This window comes from Equus caballus, chromosome 29, assembly GCF_041296265.1.
Source record: "Equus caballus isolate H_3958 breed thoroughbred chromosome 29, TB-T2T, whole genome shotgun sequence".
Classification (NCBI taxonomy): Eukaryota; Metazoa; Chordata; class Mammalia; order Perissodactyla; family Equidae; genus Equus; species Equus caballus.
In genome coordinates, this window is record NC_091712.1 from 34,812,333 (window position 1) to 34,827,828 (window position 15,496).

The 15,496-nt window shown below is 41.8% G+C and overlaps 1 protein-coding gene across 38 annotated transcripts in view; it reads right to left on the minus strand.

Annotated features, from left to right (window-relative positions):
- The window catches only part of CELF2 (CUGBP Elav-like family member 2), a 789,986-nt gene that overhangs the window by 289,480 nt on the left and 485,010 nt on the right, over positions 1 to 15,496 (minus strand). For 5 of the 38 annotated variants that reach the window (XM_070255386.1, XM_070255420.1, XM_070255387.1 and 2 more), the window contains exon 1: positions 10,186 to 10,545. The exons of 27 other annotated variants lie outside the window; for them this stretch is intronic. In XM_070255386.1, coding sequence (XP_070111487.1) covers positions 10,186 to 10,259 — 74 coding nt within the window. In that variant the 5' untranslated portion in view covers positions 10,260 to 10,545. Of the gene's footprint in view, positions 1 to 9,908; positions 10,583 to 15,496 lie in introns of those variants that run through there. 6 more of the 38 variants (XM_070255409.1, XM_070255417.1, XM_070255414.1 and 3 more) reach the window with 4 other exon arrangements.

Sequence of the window (15,496 nt, forward strand, 5' to 3'; positions counted from 1 at the left end):
CCCACTGCCTTCAGAGAAGTCCCTGGTTCACCCCAATGCAAAGTGGTCTGTTACATGACGCAAGGGGTTCTCAGTTTCAGGAGGTCACATTCAGGGCCTGGAGAGTTTCTCACAGTCAACATCCCTGTCTTGGCCAAAGGAGAAGCCCAGTGTCCCCCTGGCCTGTCCTGGAAGGCACTCCTCCGCCAATGGACTCAGACAAGGCTTTAGGCTTCCCAACTGCCCCTGATCATGTCTGATCTAATGAATCAAGTGACTTAAAACATTAGGAGCAAATCTTCCCACTAAGGACTCTAAGTACCCTATCAGCTATGTCAGGAGAAATAACTGCCAGCTTATTAAACCACAAAACCAGAATAACTGAAGCATCCTGCAGCTGGATACCACCTGGATACACACCCCCTACCCACTGTGCCACCTCGTAAGGCAGAAATCATCGCCTTCTCCAGGTCATTTCCTCCTTCTGAGCCTCTCCTGCTATGTCTTCCAGGCACTGACAGCCTGAGCCGCTAAGGAGACCGCAGGCAACAGGGTCTACAATATTCCCCTCCATATTCATATCATGGAAATGGTGCGCTTAATGGCTGGGTGTCTGCTAAGGTGAGGAGTCCCATTATGTGAGAACCAGCCTTCTTATTGTGCGGCTGATTCCTTTCCCAGAAGAAAATCAAAATCTATTTCAGCTGGCGTAGAGACGGGCTTCTCAGAACGCGCATTTGGGGATATTGCATGGAGATATTGCTTTTTGCTTCCCCCCATCCAGAATGGAAGGTCTGGCCACGAGTTCACAGTTGGAACATGAACTGCATTTTATTTCTCAACCATCATGCAGAAAGAGGAGAGAAAAAGAAAATCAGCCTTCATAACGTTGTCCTGGGGACCGAGCATTTTCTGAAAGTTTATATGGGAGCAATACAGCTTTATGGGTCCTTGGCTGAGACTTTAAAGCATGAACGTTCCGAGGGAGAAACCATTAACTGGTCAGTTGTAATGAAGTCTCCCTCTATTTGATTCTCGCAGGAAATGTAGGTGAACTCGCGGGCAGTCTGAAATACCACAAAGGTATAAAATATTTAGGTTGTCAGTCCTTCCCCGACATTAGCTTCGCAGTAATACTGTGGGACAGGTAAGAATCGTATCTTGTTATCCTTATTTTCTAGATGAGGAATCTTGACAAGTCGCCTGAGACTTGAAGCGGGCACGGAACAAACCAGAAGACAAGCCAAGAGAATACACGAGGCTGCTGTTTAGTAAAGGAGGTTTAACCTTGAAGAATGACCTTCCATCCTGTTGCCGGGGAGACCCCGGGCCCACATCCCCAGGGATTCCATCCTGCTACGCACAAGCAGATGCCAGCGCAGGGCAAGGGTCCCCTTCAAGCAGAAACATTCCAAGAGGAAGTTATTTCTAACTAAAAGTTAAAATCCACACACAGCCGATGGAATTAAAATCATTTCTGTATGAAGAAGAAGGTTTCCTAAATTCTTCCTGAGAGAAAAGTAAATTCTGTGGCAAGTGCTCAATTAAGAAAAAAAAAATGGCCTTGCCTCTTAGTCTGGTCTCCAACATATTGTTCTGTAAGGGACCTTGAAGACACCAGAAGTCATAAAAACATGCTCCAAAGTGCTCTAGCAATACAGAAAGGGAAGAAACACTGCCCCTCTGTAGATGTGGGAAGTGAGTTTTTGACATCTAAGAGTAAGAGAAAAGGAGGGGGGGGAAAGAGTCAGAACTATATGAGCTTTCTGTGAAAAGAAAATAGAATCCTGACAAGTAGCATTAGACAGTAAAATAAAAATGGCTTAATATTAAGAAATCACTTTGAGAAGGAACTGTCAGGAGTGCTAACCAGCATTCAGGCTTTTCAAGGGACTTATGCGTTGCCTTTAAATCCTGACACCAAGGAAAGATGGCTGGGTGGACAATGGCAGTCACGAGGAAAGATGCTACCAGCATGGACTGAAGGGAATAATTGCAGTTGGAGGCCTCCTGGTGACAATTTTGAGAAAGCAAATACAGCTGCAGCATAGCCAAATATAGCTGGCCAAGACAATGACATCCATAAAGTTAATCGTTCTGAAATATGCTACCCTCATGCTCTACCAGAAAACTCAACACCCCTTCTCTAATGGAGGAAGTCAAAATACAGTTTTATGCACAGAAACATGCAGCTGCTCCAGTGGAATTTACTACAAGTGATGACCGACGTGTTTTGATCCTGACCTCCCCTCCAAGGATCCAATTCTGAGAACTGTGTCATGGACAGATGTGGCCCCTACTCTTGAAATTGAAGACACTGCTCAGGAAAGGGATAACAAAACGGGCTTAGAGAAGCCCATTTAATCTTAGAGAAGATTAAAGTAAAGGAACTGAAAAGATACAAATCAGGAAAACACAAGAAAGGCAGAAAGAAAACTTCAGAAATAGCTGTACTATTTATGACCTAAAGGAATCTAGGTTGGGGTACACAGAATCAGGAGAGAAGAGTACAAGAAAGAAGAGTAACTAAATAAATATACATTAGTCCTCTACCCAAAGCTTTCCTTCCTTATGCTTTTTTATATCATCTTTCTCTTTTATTATGTCCCTATGATTTTTCAAGGAGAAAATGAAATATCAGATTTCGACCTGTATGTGCTTCACTTGCGTGACACCCAAGGACTTAGCCTGGAGATGGAAAGAGAAAACAATTGGGTGTGAGAGTGTATGCACGTGTTTAACTTGGTTTACACCAATTTACTCTACCCCTTTATAGGTCCATAAATCTCCTGTAGCTTTGGCCTTTTTAAGATGTTCAGTTTACGGGCTGGATTCCCATAAGCCACAACCAAAATTTCAAGGACTCCTCTCAACAGTGCCAGGAAGCTAGGGGATAATGACACGGATCATACAAGATGGCGGCAGCAGCCAAGAAGCACAAGGTAAGGAATTTGGTCGGGCCAGCACCAGCTGTGTCTTCCCAAGAAAGTATCGGTTTAGGCTCTGCTGTCCAGATTTTGCTGTGAAGAGTCTTTCTTTCTCCCTCCTCCAAACCAAAAAGATCTTGATAGATAGCAGCAATATCTCAATTGCAACTGAGAAACAGAAGGGGCCCCCAGGTCCAGCGACTTTACCAAAAGGACAGAAAGGGCCACTAAACTGGGACAGATCTCAGCTTTTCACCCAGTAGGGGATGACGGGATCGTCAGAGTGAACTCTTCTCACCTTTTAATAGAAGCTACTCTGAGGTTCTGGGCCAAAGAGGAAAACATAGTCCTGAGACCTATTTCTAACACCAGTATCACTAATTTGAAGTACATCTTCGGTCACGATGTTAAACCTTTCTGAATCTTACATTTTTCAGTTATGAAGGTAATAATCTGTAAATACATGTTATTCTGTGCAACAATTTCATAACTTTTATAGCCAAAGACCATTAAGGGGAAGATATTTTAAGAAAGTGAAGAACTATGCCCAATAAGATGGTTTTCCATATATATATTTTTACAAATATATACGTACATATGCATATGTGTGTACACACACATTTTACGCCTATTAACCACAGCCATGTCAATAAAAGAAAATCTCGCTCTTTTATCCTAAAGGACAAACTGATTTCATTTTGTCAGATAAATGTGGTACAACTTTCCTGCTATAGAGGGAGACTAGGAGAAACAAAGATATAATTCACGAAAAAGGATACAAAATGCCACCTTAAAATTTAATGAGCCTAAGTCAAGCTATGAACTTTCTTTAGAAAAAGCATGAAACTTAAGCCTTTCAGCATAAAAATCACAGAATTTTAGAGCCTAGTGTGGAAGTTGAAGAACTATTCACTCTTACGATACTCAAAAAAAAAAAATTTTTTTTTAAGCTGTGCAAAAGTTACATCAAAATATCAAACAAATCAGCTGAAATTAATTACATTCTCTCTGGGTCGTGAGTCACCACCATCTTCTGCAAAAGTAGGAAATCTTCAGTCCTATTTGAGCCTATAAATGTCAGACAAAGCAGCTGCTAGGATGGGGGAACTTAATTTCCGTGGTTATAAAAGAGAGAGCCATAAACAGTCTCATTGACGAGACAAAGCTCTTTGACTTCTTTAATTATGACGACTGAAAATCAAAACATTCCATGCACCCTATTTTTAAAGCACTATTACTATAAAAGGAATCCTGGTAAATCGGTCATCTATCACTATGTCTCTCACCCTTCTGCTGACCAAAAGGGAGCACAAATCATTTAAACTGACATCTCTGCAGAACAGATTTCTTTATTTAAAATCTGACCTTAAGTAAAAGGCCATAAGTCTCATAGAAAAGTTCAGAACAATAAACCGAAACAATATTTTAGTCTAAATGCAGCCTAAACTTAATTTACATAAATCTTTAGGAGAAAAAAAATATGGGTCTCAAATTTGCTGGCAAGTTGGCTCGGAGGCATTCATTCAGATGGAGTAATTAAAATTTAACCAAAATCCGAATTTGTACTCATCTGTCATTTTGAGAGCCATATGATTACATATTTATTAGCGTTCCATTTTAAATTATCAGCTGATTCCAAAGCCCTCGTGGTATCTGAACATGATATACAGCCTGCAGTTCATAAAACAGACCATTCATAAAACGCCGCGTGTAGCACTGCGAACGTGTAAATTTCAAATATGCTCACAAGGCCTTTCAGCCGCAGAACAAGAATTGTATTTCTATAAAACTAGTTGGAGTAATCACTTTCTGTCATGATTTTGAACAAATGGGAAGAGTGAAGCTGTTCAAAACTTCCCTAAATGTCTCCCCCTTCCTTTTAAAAGTCCTTTAGGAGGGGTCTAAAGCTCACAGTAAATGAAAAAAAGCATTCCCGGGAGGAGGCCGAGGTTTCCATCCCTTCACATCTCCATTCAGAGCATGAGAATATTGGATGGCACAATTAAACAGTGATGATGCTAAAGGGGAATAATTATTGTACAATTACCTGAGAGCATCCCATTTACGGCGCTAATTAGTTTTTGTTTCCCACAAAGGTTTTTTCCAGGAATGTGCAGCTCCATTTCTCTTAGGTTTAGCACGAGCTTTTTCTTAAGGAAAAATAAAAATACATTTTCTGCACGGCTACACAAGTGGCACACCACTGATCCAAGTTCGCTATATTACCGGTACCTCCCTGATAGCGGAAATAAACACGAAGGCAGGAGAACTTGGAGGCGCTAACGAAATGGAAATCATTAGTACGTTCCAAACCGTGCCTTCTGCGATTCTGGAGAAGATAAAACTACACTGAGAAATAGCCAACTCTATGTGGTGGCCTAATTCACAAACAAAAAGCCAAAATGGGACCCTCTCCTGAAAAAAATCAAACCCTCCAATATTAAAACTCTAAATTGGAAATAAAGACTTTTTAAGTTTGGGTGAAGTTGAGCATAGGAAGTACAACACATTAACGTCTTATTAATGTAGCTCCTGGAAACATGTTGAAAATATCAGGTTTTCTATTGAAATGCAAATAAGATAAGGGATGCTTAGAGAATTGTGCAACAGCTGTAAGGATTGTTTTTTTTTTAATTCTCTGCAATGATATGAGACCCCTGTTGACATCTGGTCTCCCCAGCTTCGTGTAAGCCTCAACAATGAGCACTACACCCCAAATTTTGGCACAGTATCTAGATCATACATATCTATCGTGTGCTAGCTGTCCGACACTCAAGTTCATCAGATAATTGTCCACATGAAAACATTACTTGTCTTTTTATGAGAAGTGAATGAGTGTTTAACTCGTAAGAAGCAAAACCACAAGGAAGGGGCAAAGAGAAATGAAAAGTTTGGGGATTTACGTGCAAAAGGGAAGGAGACTGCAATCTTTTATCAGAGGCCAAAGAGACTGTTATTATGGCTCTTGGGGGGAAAAAGACTCTGAGATGGAAAACGCTCTAAATGATCTCATGAAATCTTAATTACTAGGTTTATATCTGAAAATCCTATCTCCTTTTTATCTTGTCTTGCCAGGTTCTTGTTCCCTCCAGTTCACTGCATCTCATCAACAGATGCAAGGCATCTCAATCCAGCAAATTACAATTAAATAGCAAGACTTAACAATTAAAATAATACCTCTAGCTCAGATCAAAGATAACACTAGCGCTCCAAAATGCCAGCGTGGGATGAATTTTTGGTTTCAGGAAGCAGCTGATACCAAAATATGTACTGCTGAGAAATCCCAGCTGAAAGGGTATTTTTAAAATTCTCCTTAAAGGACCATATGCATAGCCCTTCTTTTAGAGTTTCCTCATTTTCATTTCCTCTCATGACCATCACCGAATGAGGTGATACATCTCAGTTATTGCTGTAGTGTATTATTTGTAACGGTATTTTCCAAATATACTTTAAACGCCAACTGAAAGAAAAAAAAATAAAAGGACTGCTCTGCTTTTGACCTTCATCTTGTGGGGCCCTTGTTAAACAAAAAAATATTTTTAATTGAAATACATTCTCGTTAATCAACATATGGAATAAAGGTATGAATGTGGATTCAAATTTACTCATTTGAATCAAATGAGAGACAATCCTGAACAGGTGACATGTATTTATTTCCTATAGTGCTCAATCATTCTCACGTGTCATAATTTTGTTTTTCTAACAAAAATCTGTCATATAGTTAACTCACATTCTCTCTCCCCATCAACACGTGAACAGGCATTTATAACACACACACACACAAGCCAACCACAGCTTTGCCATTTACTGCCTATGTGGCATGGGCAAGCACGTAATCTCTTTAAGCATCATCTGTAAAATGGGTACAAGACCCACCATGCAGATCTACTGTGAAGCTCAGAGACAGTGTAAATGAAGTGTCCTGGCACACAGCAGGCATTCAGTTCACGACTCATATTTTTGCCAGTTTAGAGGGAAAAGGAAGCAGCAGTAATTACTTGGCCTCCCTGAAGGGGTCGCTTTGTCCCTCAAAGATTTTCTTAAGTTATAAAACCAGGAGGTCTAATGAGATGGTCTCTAAAGGCCCTTTCAGCTTTAACAATGAGTCCCCAGAACCACCTTTCAGTTCAATTAGCCATGAATAGACATTTTTCCACTTCTCCTAACTTGATAGGATTTAATCACCAAAATGGTAATTCACCAAGTTGATGAATTTACACTCACGATAACTTTTCTCATTTTCAAAAAGGTTACCTCCCGAATGTGGAAAAAAAAATACAATTTCACTTTAATTTATTGATAGCCTCTTCCCAATATCTTATTCTAATGTCACAAATCTGAACTAATACTTTTAAAGACGCATTGATAGATTTTTCCACCTGCAATTTCTCATTTCCAAGACATTATTTCTTAGATTTTTGTTTAAAAATTCAAAAACATTTAAAAACCCTAAAAAAAGGTTTAAAAACCTTTCTACGTGATCAGTAAAAAGGTCAAAGGAGGAAACACATCCCTATCCCCAACCCAAAACTAACTGTCCCAGTTTAAAAGAGAATTTTTAAAAAATCACTTCCTATTTTCATTACACTTTGTTGCAAATGATATTTTATAGCACCACATGCAAAACAAAGATTCAATGGTTGAGATTATTTAAAAGGTCCATTTCCATTTGCAGTTTTGATACTGAACATTTAAAACTCCAAGACTTTGAAGCATATGTCCTAACGATCCTATACCACCATAGAGCCTTAAATGGTCTGGGCTCTTTAAACACTGGATGGCTCGCGGGGCCATCAAGCGTAATAATTCATCTCAAAAGCTATTTGTTCGTCTGCCTTGAGGACTCAAACATATTACATCTTGCAAACTTATCTAACACATTCCTGTGGGAAAACGCCATCGAGAATAAGTTCTCCTGCTTTAGAAAATCAACCCCGGAAAAGCCCCTATGCTTTATTTAACTTCCTTAGGAACAGACCAATAACCAGCCGACTGCAATTTAGTCCAAATGGCGATATACCATACACGACACCCAGTCCTGAAAACAATAAATCTGCACGGCTATCTTTCCAACGGTATGAACATGGCGATAAGATATTCTGCTAGGTGGGTTTCAAGCATTTTCAACTGGTCATATGCCCTCCCACCACCTCTATTCCCCAAAGATAGTTTCTAAAGTAAGTTAATTACAAACTGTTTTGGAAAAGATGCTACAGTATTCTCAGGGCTACCGAGACACAGAATAGTTATCTTGGAAACAATAAAATTATCATTTACAAAGCCCCTATTTTTCTTTTTTTTTTTTAAAGATCAATTAAGCAACAGTTCACAAAGACAGAAAACAATTTTGAGTTTGATTCCAAAGGATATCATTTGGAAATAACATCTGGAAGAGAAGTGGGATAGAAGTCACATTAGGATTTGTATAGCTTTAGTGGCTAAAACACAAAAGCTCTGTTCAGAGCAAATAGTTCGAACAAGCCACATTCATCCATCAAATGAAAGGGACAAATTAAACTTTCATAATTCATAATTTAACTGACAAAAGACAGCATCTTTCAGAGGTCATTAACACTTCAAATTCATAGAGCCTTCATTAGCTAGATATATTATGGTCACCTAAGTAGCAGGTGACCATAAATTCAAAATCATGATCAAGCCAATTCTTTGGCTCAGCCCCGACACTCCTCTAGAGAGGTGAAAACACATAAAACTTTCAATAGCTAATGTGCAAACATGAATTATATATCTATACAGATATACATATATATATATATATATTAAGGGGGACAGGACAGAAACCTTTTAAAACAAGTATCATGGGAATGTTACTGATCAAGATTACTTTCTCAGAGAAAACTGCCAAAAGGAAATTCAATATTTTGATTTGCTATCTGATTATCTTTGCTGAGACAATGAATCTGATCGTGTGGCCAACCAAGCAAGTTAACATTCTTCATATCGACAGGAAGGACAATTCACATTTAAGAGATTCTGTCATCCCCATCCCCCATTTTCTTTTAGATCCTAGGGGCTCAAATAATTGGCCACTGCAGAGTTTTGCAAGAATCTCTCAACTCATAACATTTAACACACTAGACAAAGAATCTAGCATCGCAGGGGAAAATCAGTTGCCAGGGAAATGGATCATAAAGCTTGGAATGGCCTGAAAATTGCGAAGGGTACAGTAAGGTGCCAGAAAGAATATGGGTGTTAAGTCTTAACAGCGTGTAGAATAGGAAAGGTTTTATACGTACTCTTAGCAAGGATAACAGTCCTTTTTCCACTAGATTAACTGTAGCCTAGATTCACCATTCACTCTCTTGCCTGATAAGAGAGAATTTTCTATATTCCCTGTCTACGGTAGACTCAGACCTTTCGGACCCACTTCTGGCAATTCTTTTTCTCTCTCTTCAGTTTTTCTTTTCACAACACGCCTGAAAGACAGGTTGATCCTTTTGACTTGATAGTGCCTGAGCGGATAAGAGAAACTTTCCTATCACGACTAACGAGCCAGCTAGAAATCCGGCATACTTTCCTTTCTTCAGGAATTCCAGCTCTCTACTTCTTCCAGTAAACTCTCTAGTTTGACGACACGTAAAACAACCAGAATCACATTAATTATTAAATTATAGACTACATATCAGACAAACCACCGTGATTACGTAAAAATTACCTCTAATGTCTGAATAGAGTTCACCTGGCTATTTTAATGCTTTATAATTACCCCCCCCCCCCCCTTTTTTCCTCCTCTTCTCTCCTGCCACTTCTCCTACCACAGGAAAGGAATCTTTACAAACGGTAAGTCAGATGAGCGGGTAATTTGGTAAGAAGGAATCTTTAAATGGGCCACGAGAGCTCCATCAGCCCCGCATTTCAAATGACACGAGCGTGCACGCGCGCACCCCACCCCGGGGGCGCCGCGCCCCGCTCGCCGGTCCCCGCTGGCCAGACCTCACGCCCAGACCCCCGGGACCCCGCATCCTGCTCGCCGGTCCTCACCCGGTGTCCGCGCCCCGCTCGCCGGACCCCGATCCCCGTTCTCCGGCTCTCGCCCCGAACCCACGCCCCGCTCGCCGGTCCCCGCCCGGTCCCCGCACCGCTGGGCGCAGCACGGTAGGACACTGTCCCTCCTCCCGCGTCCAGCGCCGGCTCCGAAAGCCCAGGGAGGCGGCCGATCGGGAGCCGCCGCCCGCGATCCAGGGCGGAGGAGCGCCGCGCCCTCCTCGGCCGGGTGCGCGGGGACAGCGGCCACACGGCCCCCCGGGGCTGCACTCACATTCTGTCGGGAACTAGCAGGCGGCCCTCGACCATCATGTCCGGGAGGAAATCCAGCTTGAAGGCAGAAGTCATGTTCTCGGCGCGCGCTCTGCGCTCGGGCGGCGGGGGGCGGCGGTGCGCGCGTCCGAGCGGCCGCGGGCGGCGCGAGACGGGCAGGGACAGGTGCGCGCGGCCTCCCCGCGGCGGCCGCCCGAGCCGGCACTTGTCACATTCTCTCCCCGCCCGCTCTCCGCCAATCCCCTCCGAAATCCAGTGCCGAGGCGACGGGCTGGGGAGCGCCAGGTGCGGCGAGCGGAGGCGGAGCTCCGCGCCCGCCGCGCCGCCGCTTAACCCCTGCGGGCCCGCCCGGCCCGGCCCGGCCCCCGGAGGGAGGGACCGGCCCGAGGCGGGCGGCGCGGGGCGCTGAGCTCACCATCTTTAAAAATAGCCCGAGTCTCCTAGGGTCCCCAAGCATCCGAAACGCAGACTCACTCGTGCACCGCGCTGCCTCCGTCCTGTTCCACTCAAACCCCCCACCCACAAGCCGCTTGTGGGTTTCGTGCGGCTGTTTTGCCAAAGCCGAATTCACGTCCCCATCAAAACCCGACTCTCAAACCGAAACCACAAGAGACAGAATCATCACGAGTGTTTGTTTAAATGCTCCTCCGTGCGACATGCTTGCTAGTGTGTGAACTAACAATAACTGAGATAGCATTCGTGGCTTAGCCAAAGTAAATAGATAACTGGCCCAAGTGACATTTAGGGACTTATCTCAGGGCTTTAAGGAGAAAGAGGGCTCACCTCTGCACAATTGTATTTCCTTTAGTATCATCTTAAACATTAAGAAGTATAAGGAACTGAAAATAGTAATAAATAAAAATAAAGATTTGTGACTGATTTACTCATAAGAATTGAGAGAAATGGCAAAACTTTCACAAATGAATAGAAGCGGGGAGTTTAATTTTCCCAAGTGAAAGGTAAGTATTTCTATGGTGACATTGTAATTGACATTCTCACTCTTTTGTTGTTTGGTTATTTAAATAAAACGGAATTTTTCACAATGTCACAAATATGTAAACTTCTTAATGGCATATTTCACATTGTAAAGCAACATCATAAATTGCATCCTGGAAGTTTATAGTTCGCCTCTTTTGGTATCATCACTGTTTTATAACGACATATCACACCTGGGGATATAGTCACAGTAGCCAGGGTTAAACAGCTGAGTCAGGTGTATTTAAATTCATCAGGTGGAATTAGTTGTATCATGTAGAGTGAAATGTATCAGACACCATAACATGGAGAAAAGATTGTTTTTATCGTTTCTCATCAATTTCTTGTGTGATAATGAGAACTGACCATCTTGAGAGATTATGCAGGAAAATAGATATTTATATCCCAATTTTAAATCCAGGCTTGATGCAGTGAGCAATATGGAGTAACAGGCCTCAAGTATTCAATTAAGTCCATATATACTTGGTTGACTTGATTTCCTTCTTCAACTGAACAATACATCCAGCTTTTGACCAAGATAGTTCTAATTTCAAGATAGTGAGATGGAGGGATAGGATAACCTCCATTTTCAAATACTGCCTGAGGAACCAGGTCAAGGTTCATGAAGAATTGAGAAACAGACGCAATAAAATGAATTCTTTACCACCAAAATGCTCCAACTTTCCCTAAGAATACTAAAGTGCGTTTTACTCCCTACTGCAGGCTGCCTTTGAAATGATAAGAACTGTTGGTTCTTTCAATAATCTTAATAAAGTACCAAGCTGGATAAATGAGACAAACTTTGACAGTTCTTGGTTTTCCATACATTATTTCCACAAATCCCAAATGTATAGAATGAGCTGACAATATAGCAGATTTCTTTTACATATGGACAAACAGGACCAGCCTCCAGAATAGACTCAAAACACAACCGCATCCGTCAAAAAGAAAAGTATTTTCAGATCAGCTATAGAATAAAGCTCCACATATATCTACATTCTATAAGGTAGAGAAAGCATCATTAACATGTGCACTTCTGAAATATTTATTTTCTCTTTAATTGCATGCGAATTAGTTGGGAGAAGCTGTAGGGAAGCCCTCTTGCTAACTTAAGCCTTCTCAGCAGTTTGTTCAATTCTCGCCTCAAATCCCTTGAGGGAATAGTGGATTCAAAGCAGCTTTTAATCAGACTATAAGGAGGGTGAAGTAGGATGTAAGTAGGTCATAGAGAAAGAATTACAAGTGCACAGGTTATTGCTTTATTTAACAACTACAGTGTACCAGAGTTTTCAAAGCACATTTGCTTCTGCCATTTAAAGTTAGAAGCAAAACCAGGAATAGAAAAGAGAACTCGCTCTTCCATGGGATACAGTAATGACGTGAACCGAGGAAAGCTTATGGAGTGTAGCTGAGTTTAAATAGTTTGGCTGCCAAATACATAAATAATATAGTGATTGCATAGGCATTGATGTAAGTGCCAGAAAGAAACAAAATACATACGCGCGCGCGTGCACACACACACTCCCTACAGGGTTTTGTTTCCACGATGGCAGCACAAACACAATAGCCGTTTTAAAAAATACAAAATTCAAAAGCTCTTGAGCTTAAAAACGAAAACAAAACAAACACACCCAGCCAAATACCACCTGATGAAAAGCTTAAATTTTTCATTTCACTGCTTTGGCAGAAGGGGGAAAAAAAATCTAAAAACAACTCAATGGGGCCCCTTTTTTAATTTTCATGCGGTAATGAGCCATCAGGTATCATGTTTTGGCAGTTGGAATTATTTGGCAGACAGCTCCACTGGGCCGCTGTTGAACACTTGGGTTCAATGAAGCTGTCTCAGAGCCAAGGATCTTATCAACAGCAGTAAGAGAGGATGAGGCCATTAGCCGACCCCTCTCCTGGACGAGACCTGGTTGGTGACACCCCTGTGTGCTGACATCACCAGGGACGGGGCTGTTGGGAACCATGAAGTTTCCTCCTCGTTTTAGCTTCATTGTAGAAAAACTTTAAGCTCTTCCCTGGGCCCATCGCTCTACCTTCCCTAATTGTCTACTTTTTTTTTTTAATCAACTTGCTATTCATTTCCCAAACAAAAGGCAATTCAAGAATTGGAAGCACTTCAAGGGAAACTTTCTGAATGACCTCATTTTCTGCGAGGCCTTCCAAGGCAATCGGGTGCACAGTGCTGTTTCAGCAACTGCTTCCCTCTCATGCCTCATCTCAAACTGGGTTTTCTCCAATGGTCATTGTCTGAGCACTGAATTATCACTGGCATTAAAAAAAACCCTCTCAATAGAACAGAGTGCTAATAAATGCATTTGCCCAAAGAGTACTCACTGCTTGAATTGGAAGAATCCTATTTCTAGCCCCCCTACTCAATCAGTGAACCAGAATATTGTCCCTTGGTTATAGATCTTTCAACATTTTTGCATAAAGTTTATCCATAACTAAGAGACCGGTGCCTGGATAGTAATTAATGTGTATAACCAAGCAGTTAATTTTCCTCTCCTGCAGACAAGCTTATATATTTTGACAGATTTCCATTTTGTTCATTATTCCCGTACATAACTTCACACATCACAATGTCTTTAAAAGCAGTCTACTGTCAGCTGTGCAGCTACATAGATGCACCCGTCCTTTTCCCTCTACTCAAAAAGGTACCATCACAAAAGGGTTTTTATGGCCCTCATTTCTGGCTCATCCTTACAAACTAGAATCCAGAACATCTTTCCTCTATCACATTTTCAAATTCAAGTTTTATTACCATAGCTGTTTCGGTTCACAAAAAAAAAAAAAAAAGCCCAGTGTGCTCAGAGCCATTTGGAGCAAGAAATACAGGCCCTATAAGGGGATTTCCCATCATTTCCAGCCAATAAATTTGAAATCCACATGAATTTTAAGTACCTGGGAGAGCATCTGACTTTCGGCCATGTGTTTGTTCTTGGCTCACTCCAGTTTCATTAGCAACTTGCAAAAATAAACAATGGTGTTTTTTTATGTGTTTAAAAAAAACCCCAAACAGATCCTTAAGTGATACATTGTAAATATATCTTTTCTTAGCTCCTGAACGGTTTCCTTTAAAAAATAAATATTTATATCAACAATCGTAAGTTTAAAATGATCACCTTATTCTTCCCACCCCACCCTCCCATTTTAAAAGCTTCTGGAATGGTGACTTTATCACATTCCTAAAATGACTTAAGTCAAATTAAATGCCAACAAAGATGAAATAGTTATTAAACTCTTATTTTACATTTTTACGGGAATTTTAAGTAGGCACTGTCCCTTGAGAACAGCTGCTACTGGCTTTTTGCAATCTTGTGTTTTTCTGAATCTGTTTTTAATAGAGCAAAAATACACAATGGTGAATTTATCTTCCTTCTGAAGAGGCCCTCGAGCTGAAGATGGTTCTTTGTATACATACCTTCGCACTCGGAAATGAGGAGCCCCTCTAGAGTTTTCAGAAACTTCCATTCCAAGGGGATGAAATGTTAATACTGCAGATCTGTGAGACCCAGAGCTCAGCCAGCTCATCACTTCCCTCTCTAGCTTGCCTTTCCAGTTTCCACCTTTTTCCATAATACCACTCCCCCGCCCCCCGCCCCAGCTTTACTGTTTCTTTCTCCTTTATCCCCTTTTCTTTCTCAAATGGAAGCCAGACAATGCCAGAAGCTTTTCTCTACAGCTGCATGTCTGAGGAGGCAGGTGACTACAAAAGTGAAGAGAGCTGTCGTGGGTTGCTTCTCTGCGAGAGAAATCACGCTTGCCTTGCCTTGACCAAGGCTGATTTCCGAACTAGGAACAGCTGTCTCTGGAGGGAGCCGTGGGATTCCTTTCTAGACATGACCAGGGGGTGGGAGGGGGAGGATGTAAGACTGTGTCCCAGGAAGTGAGTAAATAAGATATGAAAATAGGGGAGGAGAAGAATGGAGAGAGGGTGGGGAGATGAGAAAGCTTGCCTGTCTAGCATGATGATTTGCACACGAAGTGGCTCAGAGAAGACCTCCGAAGGAACGTTCCAGGGGCCTCTTGAAGATGCTGAGATTTGTTAGACTATACCAGCTACCCTTATCTGGTGCCAGCCTGGCGGCAGGAACAAAATTTATACCTCTCAGAATGAGGTTTTTAGTTCCCTGGCAATCTGCCCTTCAACACTGCCAACCTCAGAAAATGTTTTCCCCAATTGGCCAAAAGTTCTCATCTTACTGTCACGTGTCGATAAATCAAAAAAGGAGAAACTACTGCTTGATGAAATCCAACAGCTGAGCAATAACAGCTGGGTGGACTTAGTAGTAAGCGTAATGTTGGGTCCAGAGAGAAAGCAGCAACAG